Genomic DNA, 9,860 nt, shown 5'->3' on the forward strand with positions numbered 1-9,860 from the left:
AAGCAAACAATAATTTCTAAGAGAGTCCAGCTTGCAGTATGGTGACTGTGACGATATCATAAGCAAATGTTCAAATTGACTTTATGGGTAGATGCACATGCTATTCAGGCTGCTGGAACAGACTGGGAACTCTTTCCCTTGACACAGTTACTACCCACTGGAGAGACACTAGCTGCCTTTATATGCTGACAACTGTCTCATTTATTTCCTTTTCCTGTCTTTAATGTTCAAAAATAAATTTGTTTTTGTAGATAGAACCATGGGCTTTAATATAAAAGATTAAATAAATAAATTAATTATAAATTAAAATTTATTCACTTAAGAAAAAAGAAACAAAAATTGATTATGCATAATACACTGTCTCAAAACATATAAATATTTGGCCATCCCAAATGTATTCTTTTATTTTTGTAATTTGGTTGGTAGTTATTCCTTTATGCCTAAAACTTCCTTTTGGCTATTCCCCAAAGGAATTATTTCTCATATTTATTTTGAGAAATTTCTTCATTTTGTCATTTACATTTTGATCTCTGATACATTTGGAGTTAACTGTTTATTATGGTGTGATCTAAGGGCTATGTTATTTTCTTCCAAGTGGAAAGCCAGCTGTTTCAAAAACAATTAATAGGTCCACATTGGGGTGTTTGTGGCAAGACTGCTATTAGGATGTCTAGGGAATATGGATGTCTGGACCATGGACAGCATCTTGATCTCTAAGACTGCTGCTGGTATGCAGGTCCACTTTGAGGTTTACACATGATGGGCCTGTTATCACATCAGTGGATGGGAGTGACTTCCTGTGGGCCCCCAGGAAGGCTAATATTGTGTCACTGGATGAATCCCTACGAATCCAGTACTGCTGCCGTGTGTGGTTGACAGATGCTGGGGATGTAGATGAGATGAGACTGAGGCTAACAAGTCTGTTTATACCAGCATAATGTGTGTATTTCTTAATTGCTTATTAGGGCATGTTCTTAGAATGCAGTGGAGTGTAAGTGGAGATGATTACAAGTCATTGGAAGATCTACAATGGGATCTAATGCTGCGAGTCACCTTATAAGAAACAATCTTTTAATGGTTCTCTGTGGAATCACATTTTCTCTTTTTGGTCCAGAAAAATCCTAGTAGTAACATGGATAAATGTATGGTGCATGAAGTAAAGGAGTTTAAGGTAGAAACTGATGAATGTGTGTATCATTATGAATCACTTTAAGGTTTTGATGATGGGAATTGTCAAAAGAAACTGTAGGGATGATGAGTTCTACTAGTGACCCTTAGGATATTCAATGGAATGTGGGTTATCAGGATAAACTGAGCCAAGTAGTTAATGTCCTTAGCATGCTGCTGAGTGGAATGTGCATAGGCAGATTTCTCAGAAGAGCTTCTCAAAATATTTTACTAAGTGATGGGAAGAGTTCCAAGACACTTGAAAAAAAAAGGACACTCATGTATACAGAATTATCTTATTTTGTTCTGCATTAAAGTGGTAATTAATTCAAAGTAATAATTGCCCTCTTTATTATTGTGTCCTTCAAACTCCTTTTCAATCTGACTATAGGCTAATGGTCAAATACTCTGTCACCACTGTGCTAACCCCAATTAAGCAGAAAAGTTTTCTGTGCCAAATATCAGATATGCCTTGGGGGAATGCAAGGCCCCTGTCTTTCACTTTTATTATAAAAAAGAAAAAGAAGGACATTATCGTATTAATGTCCCTTTGGGGCATTAAGGCTAGCCAGGCCTTAATGAACCATCTGGTTCCAAAAGTCATTACAGCAAATGCCAAGACCTTTCTCTCAAAGGGACCAACAGCAGTACTCCTAGAGGATTCACCGTGTTGATTGAGAGCCTTCTTTTCTCTCCCACCATGAGTACTGACACCAACTGCCATCCTTACTACATGTATGTAACCATGTGGCTTGACCAATGGCTCATGCTGTCAAGTATGTGGCCCCCAATCATTGGTATCATTAAATGGGATGTATCTTATTGTAAAGTTCTGATTGGAATTCAGCATCAGTAATTCTGCTTCTGAGTGGTAAGTGCTGAGAATTTGTTAAGATAAATTTTTATTAATTCAAGATTGAAAATAAAATAGCTGCCTCCAACAATTTTGATTCTTGGTCCTCTGTGGAAAGTATATGTTCAGAAAGAGAGGTTATGGTACTCACAAACTAGTCTGCCAAGCAGGCTCTAGGAAGTGTGTGTTGTCTATGGCCAACCATTGCTGGATTTGAGCAGCAATGACTATGAAAGGGAAATCAGAAGAAACAACTTAATGCTTAGGTTCTAAGGTTCCTGGTCCTGAGCTCTCTAATCACAAGTGACCAGTGCATTGAAGGACATGAGCACTGAGTGGTCAGAGTCCTTGACCCAGGTAGAAAAGCACAAATTTCAACCATAATAGAGGAGCTTAGACTTTAAATGACCAACAGAGAAGAAACAAAAAGCAAATACCAGCCATTCAACATATTTTATATACAAATGACACAGTCCAATTAAGAAGACATCAGATGATATTTTTCCTGTCTCACTTTGGATTTGCTGGGAAACTATCACCTATTAAAAGAAAAAAATTATGCTTCCATAAAATTTTGTGCATGTATGAAAGTACAATAATGAAACCATATAAAATGTTTTAAGAAAAGGGCATAATTCAAAAAGATTGAAATTTTTATCACTAGGTATTTTAATTTTTGTCAATTGTGGGACTTGAACTCAGGACCTGGGTGCTGCCAATGAGCTCTTTTTGCTCAAGGCTATCACTCTACCACTTGAGCCACAGCACCACTTCTGATTTTTAAGTGGTTAATTGGAAAATAAGAGTCTCATGGAATTTCCTCACTGGTCTGTCTTCGAACCATGATACTCAGCCTCTTGAGTAGCAAGGATTGCAGGTGTGAGCCACCAAGGCCCAGTTCACTAGGACTTTTTTTTTTTAATAAACAGTTTTTTTTTTTTGTCGGTCGTGGGGCCTGAACTCTGGGCCTGGGCACTGTCCCTCAGCTGTTCAGCTCAAGGTTAGTGCTCTACCACTTGAACAACAGCACCACTTCTGGCTTTTTCTGCTTATGTGGTACTGAGGAATTGTACCCAGGGCCTCATGCATGCAAGGCAAGCACTCTACCACTGAGCCACCTTCCTAGCCCTGAGAAAGTATTCTTGAAGTATGAAAAGTCACTTGACAGATGTCATTGGAAAGTGATCTAATAGTATCTTTTTCAGTCATGGTGAAGGATTCAAAGTTTTTATCACGTACTAGTCACTATTGTAGTTCCCCGAATTTCACAGGGAGAGGTAAAGCCCTGGATAGAGTTCTCTCTCTTAAGCCAGTCTCTTTTTCTCTTTCCTTCTTTGCCTCCCTCTGCCTCTTTGTCTCTCTCTCTCTCTCTTCCTCCTACTCCTCCACCCCCACCTCAACCCCTGCATGGGGTGACTTGTCAGGAACAGAATGACAGAATCCCCTCTTCCTGTGTCCATTTGTGGGTGTATTTTCAACTGGTAGTTTTTGTCCCTCTATTCTTTAAGTTGGAAGTTGAAGTATCTTCCATGGGTCTTGTGGGACTAGGTAGTGGCCTGGAAACAAATGCAATTTCCATGAGCTCTGCTGAGAATGTAACTCAGTGTCAGAGTACTTGCCCAGTGTATGCTAAGTATGGACCAGACCCTCATCCATGCCAACAAAATAAAACAAAAACCCCATCACATGCAGCAATAAAACTACTACATAAGGTAAGAAAATATAGAATAAAAGTAAATGTATAAAATAATTAAAAATAAAGAGATAAGAAGAGTAAATGAAGAAGGAAAAAGATAAAAGTGACAGCGGCTAAAAGAAAAATTCACAATTCAAAAGGGGTGAAAAAGGGAAAAATGGAACTATTGCTAAGGATTCTTCATTCCTTAATTCTTTCCTTTTGGTTATTTCCAGCTGACTAGAAGAGATGATTGTAGGGTGAAGTGTTCTGGAGTTCCTCCTGCTTCCTTTTCAGATTGCAAGAAATTTGTTCTTAGAATGCAGAAGTTACTAGACCATGAGTACAGTAGGGCTGCCTTACTTTTTAAATGATTGTTTTTAGTAGTATATTCCCTCAATTCTCACTCTTTACATGTGGAGGTAATAATAAAGTAATTTAATTAAAAAACCATAAGGCTACTGGCACCTTATAAATTAATTTTTCTCATATTACATTTATGGTATATCTTCTGTATATTCATATAAACATGCCACAGGCAAAACTATCTTTTTTCATTTGTTGAGTATTATGTGCTTTAAAGATATAGAAAGAAAATATGTTTCTATTATACCAAGTATTTTACATTAATATTTTCTTTGTTCCTAAAAGTAAGATGTTGGTGTCCAGTCCACCAATCTTCTTCACTGCCCTCCATTGTTTGTGGGGTCTGAGTGCAGTCCCTGAGTTATAGCTCCACTTCTGGGTTTCTTGTGGTTAATTGGAGATAAGAGTCTTCTAGACTCTTATGGCTTTGAACTATGATCCTCAGATCTTAGCCTTTTAAGTAGCTAGGATTATAGGCATGAGTCACTGGAGCCAGGTTGCCAAGTTTCTTTTTAATTTATACTTCCTCATACTTCTTTTGAAGTATCTGCTATGATAGTAGATAGATTTTAAATTGAGGGGATAGGAAGTGTTGGGGTAGATGGGTGGGGGAGGTAAAAGAAGGTTGGAACAGATATCATTGACCAAGACACAGTGAGCTCATAAATTGAAACCCCTTTGTACAACCACTTAAATAATAAAAATAGTTGAAAAAACTTTTGCTGGTTGAATTTCAACTTAAATGTACTTCCCCCATGGTACTTAGTAGCCTGGGTTACAGGTATCAATACAAAGTAGTTTTTAAGAAACAAATTAAATGGCTTAAATTAAAGTTACTATCTCATAACTGAAGTTTAAATGATTACTTAAGCCTGAATAGCAAAACAACTTGGGAAATAATGCATGAGACAGTTTGTTATATTATACTCTTCAGTAAATACTGAGGAAATAATACAGAGCGATGCATAAACAGCTAGATAGGGAAAAAGAAAGAAATTGGCCATTGGATAACTGGCAAGTCTTGAAAGATATTTTTGTGTGTCTACTCTAGACCTTGAGGTGACACCCTGATGTATTTGAATTAACGTTTGAATTTCCAGGTTTTTCAGACTTATCTGCAACAGAGGGAAAAATAATATTTAAAAAATAACTGTAAAAACATTATGACTTTAATTGTTATGGAAGAGGACTAAATTATTATCCTTTCAAAAGGTAAGATTTGTTTTTTTTTTTTTTTAGTGAATCTGACTTCATGATTTTCATTTACCATTTGAGAATACTTTCTTCTCTAAAGAGGCTTGCATTCACAAATCATAGAGCAGAAACAGAGCAGTTAGATGCAAGCATTCAGTTTCAAGCAATTTTAGCTGATTAGCTCTGTGTCCATTGGTTTAATGTAAACATTCATAATCCAAGTTACCAAAATTTCTTTTGTACCTCATAGGGTCTTTCAGCACTATTTATTTATGCTTGGCACCCTGCCAAAACATAAGCTTTGAGTCACTTTGGATATTTGTTGATTTTCAATATTCAAACAGGAGAATTAAAAATGTAAAGACATAAGTTTATGCATCTGAGTGTTTTAGATTCAAAGCTTTAAAAAAAACTCGTCATGGCTGCTCACAAAATTTAGTGTGAGGATCAACCTCACTGATTCTTCTTAAGGGCCGAGTCTATACTTTGTGCAGCTCTGTATTATGTTGAGCATAAATATTTTATGCAATGAAATTACAAATGGCAAGCCATTTTTTACAGCAGGAAATGATTTGATTTATTTGAGCAAACCTACTTTAATTATATGCGGAGTATTAAGCATGATTCTTGCCCGCTAGGATGAGGTTGCTTCTTTCAAATTATTTTGTCAAAATTATTTTGACTATATTAATATATACCCATTACTGAAGATAACCTCATTTAGAACCCTAATTCAAAATTTCTGTCTGGTTATAGTATCAATACCATTTCATCAAAAATATGTTTCAATTTAACTGATGTTCATTAAGTACAGAATAGCCTAGGTGACTAGAACACATGGGCTGATAGAAAGCTTAAAGGAAACTGTTATCTACTCATCAATGGCAGTGTAAGACTTCACTGCAATTATTATAGGAACAGCAGTCAAGCTTCTTGAAGGTCCTTTTCTGATTGGACTACTTTCTATGTAAGACTGTGCAAGCTATGTAAAGTCTTTTAGTGTTTATTAACTCATCTGTAAAATAAAAATGAAAAATTATTTCTCACAAATGGAATAAACTAAACACCTATGTATTTGTGTACCTGTCTCCAATCCATGCTTCTTATTTAGAAGCCTAAAATACATTTTATTAGCTATTACCCTAAGGTTTTTCAGCAAAAGGTGATGTAGCTCTTTTTCCAATTAACTTAACCTTCATTTTTGTTATTCTTATCTGCTTATATGTTCACTTTTTGGCTTTAAAGAAAATACATACTACATAAATAAATTTCTCTTGCTAAAATCAATTTAAAATTATGGGTAGACTCATCATATCATGGAAATAGGAACTGGTATTTGAACATGTATGTTTGTAGTGACATTCTACACATGTCAAGGAAAATGAAACCTTTGTGTTTATGTATTCTTTCATGTAATGTTTTGTCACAGGATTGTCTTGGCAACAACTACATTATCTAATGGATTTCCTGGTGCACGAGAACCACACTGCAGTGACAGAGTTCATTCTGTTGGGCTTAACAGATGATCCAGTCCTTCGAGTCATCCTCTTTAGCACCATCCTATGCATGTACTTGATGATTATATTTGGAAATCTTAGCACAATTCTTCTTATCAAAGTCTCCACTCAGCTCCACCATCCTATGTACTTTTTTCTGGGCAACTTGGCTTTTGCTGACATAATCTTTTCATCATCTGTCACACCCAATATGCTTATTAATTTTCTGGTGGAGAGAAATACAATCTCTTACCTTGGATGTGCCTGTCAGCTTGGCACAGCCATTTTCTTTGGGACAGTTGAGTGCTTCCTTCTGGCTGTCATGGCCTATGATCGCTTCGTGGCCATCTGCAATCCACTGCTGTATTCAACCAAAATGTCCACACAAGTCTGTGTCCAGTTACTTGTAGTAACTTATATAGGTGGCTTTCTTAATGATTGCTCTTTTAGCCTTTCTTTCTTTTCTTTAACCTTCTGTGGATCAAATAAAATCAATCACTTTTTCTGTGATTTTTCTCCTTTGGTTGGACTTTCCTGTTCTGATGTTAGTGTCTCTGCAGTTGTTCCCTCATTTACCGCTGGCTCCATCATTGTGTTCACAGTGATTGTTATAGCTGTTTCCTATGTCTATATCCTCATCACCATCCTGAAGATGCGCTCCACTGAGGGCCGCCACAAGGCCTTCTCCACCTGCACCTCCCACCTCACTGCGGTCACTCTGTACTATGGGACCATCACATTCATCTATGTGTTGCCTAAGTCTTTGTACTCCACTGACCAGAACAAGGTGGTATCTGTGTTCTACATGGTGGTGATCCCCATGTTGAACCCCCTCATCTACAGCCTCAGGAATAATGAGATTAAGGGGGCTCTGAAGAGAGAGCTTGGGAGGAAAATATTTTCATAGAAACATTTTTTATTGTATATGACTCCATATAATAATAATATCCCATAATAATAAAAAACTACTGAATGTCCATTGAAATGTCATTACTAACATTTTTTTCAGTCCACATAGGGGTTCAGAGTTTAGATAGCAGTAAACAAAAGGTCTGTAATGAGTTACTTTTAGTAAAATTAAATTTAACTTATAATTAGGTACACAATTTTATTTTACAAAAACTAAACTTGCTGAAAATCTTCTTCAACTTTTCACCATACCTTTTCATGTATTGCTCTATGCTTTATGCTTAGGTAATTATACGTTTTATAGTTTGAATCATTTTATGTGAATCCTATTAGAAAGTAAGTTAATTGAAGAAAAATGAGCACTTCTTTAGCACCTGTAAGATTTTGTTATATATATATATTTTGTACTACTACTTTTGAAATTAGGTCCTTTTTCTTGCTAGGCAAGGATTCTGACAATTGGGGCCATATCCCATCCTAGCTTGCAAAATTTTAGAACCATCTTTTCCAGCAAATAATGATCTTTAGTAGTTTTTTAATCTCTCTGGATGTGAATGTTCTCATATGTAGATGAGCAGATAGTAAATAATATTAAAAGTAAGAAGGAATAATATCATTTTGTTATAAGCATTGTTGCATGTAATACAGCTGATATTTCTAATTATTGGGACTTGAGAGAACTAGAAAGTTCAGCAAAAGGTCTTACTGAAGTAAAAGAATTCTGTTCACCTTTTCCCCTAAAAGTGACATTAGGTACTTAAGAGAAACATGAAATATGGTACCTTCAATATAGAATTCTCAACAAATGTACTGCTAAGGAGTATGTTCCCGATCACAGCAAAACAAAGGATTCTGAAACATTACTTAAGAAAGACTATGTTTTTGTATGTCAAGTACAAAATTTTTAGATTTTGTAGAATTCTCACACACTGGTGAGAACTCAGGGATAAAGAAAACCATAGGAGTTAAAATTGGTTAGAATTTAAGTTTGTACAAGAATTTAAGTTTGTATAGGAAACAGTATGAAAATTTCTTAACCTAAATATAGAAGTACTGTCTGGTCTGGGTATAAAATTCTTGGACAAACACAAGTTTGCACACAATGAAAGATGAAAAATGCTTAATATAAAACTTTCAAAAGTGTTTCAAGAAATTTGAAAACTCAGAAAATTTGAGAACTCAGACTTTTGTACTTCAACAAATGTTGAAATTTAGTAAGATTTACATTTATTTACACAGGGTAGAGAAAGAGGTGTCATAAGATCCAAGGAAAGAAAGGAAAAATCTTATAAAATTAAAAACAAATTAATCAAATACAAATACAGAATGTTGGAGAATAGTCAAACACGTTTCTTTTTTAATAAGTTTTTATTGTGAGAATACTGTACAGAGGAGTAGTTACAGTTACATGAGCAAAGTAATGAGTACATTTCTTATTGAGCATTGTTGTCTCCTCCTTTGTTTTTCTCTTCTCCTCCCTTCCCTCCCATCTCCACAGTTACACCCTACACCCACCTTCCCCCACCTAAATTGTAAAGTTAATTTTTCAACATAGCTTCTTGTACATCTCATTGTTGCAATGGGTCAACCTATATCCCTGTTTAAACAATTTGTTTTTTCCTTTCCACTTCTCAAATTATACCAATATCAAATATACTGAAAACAGGGCTTAAACTGTGAGGGAGGAACATACAAAGCAACAAAAAAATCACATGGTACCTTATAAATACGTTAGAAGCAATAGCAAGAAAGAAAAAACCACTTGTGTCCTTATCTTGGAGATCATTTCACCTAACATCATCTTATCTGAACTTTTCTGCTTGTCTCAGACATATACTAGCTATTGCAAATAAGAGAAATCATGGGACCTATGTTTCTGGGGCCTGGCTTACTTCACTTAATATAAAATTTTTCCAAGTCTTTCTCTTTCCTAACAAATGGTGCAATGTCATTCTTTCTGATGGAGGCATAGAATTCCATTGTGTATATATACCACATTTTTCATGATTCATTCATCTACTGGGTTGGTTCTATATCTTAGCTATGGTAAATAATGCTGCAATAAACATAGCTGTTAGCTGTGCTGGTAGCTTTAGTATGGTCTTGTTTTCATCATAGAGGTCCTTCACTTCTTTGGTTCAATTAGTTCCTAGGTATTTTATTTTTTGTGGGGCTATTATGAATGGAGTTGCTTTCCTGA

General features: G+C 35.6%; 1 protein-coding gene across 1 annotated transcript; it reads left to right on the top strand.

Annotated features, from left to right (window-relative positions):
• The first annotated feature begins 6,713 nt into the window (after nucleotides 1-6,713).
• On the top strand, nucleotides 6,714-7,658 carry LOC105995072 (olfactory receptor 502-like). The gene has a single exon (XM_013028739.1). The coding sequence runs from the start codon at nucleotides 6,714-6,716 to the stop codon at nucleotides 7,656-7,658; it is 945 nt and encodes a 314-aa protein (XP_012884193.1).
• Nucleotides 7,659-9,860: the final 2,202 nt, after the last annotated feature.

Source organism: Dipodomys ordii, unplaced genomic scaffold, assembly GCF_000151885.1.
Source record: "Dipodomys ordii isolate 6190 unplaced genomic scaffold, Dord_2.0 Scaffold113, whole genome shotgun sequence".
NCBI lineage: Eukaryota > Metazoa > Chordata > Mammalia > Rodentia > Heteromyidae > Dipodomys > Dipodomys ordii.

Excerpts from the sequence above, each read along its gene's own strand:
- LOC105995072 (XM_013028739.1), top strand. The coding sequence starts at position 6,714 with ATGGATTTCCTGGTGCACGAGAACCACACTGCAGTGACAGAGTTCATT.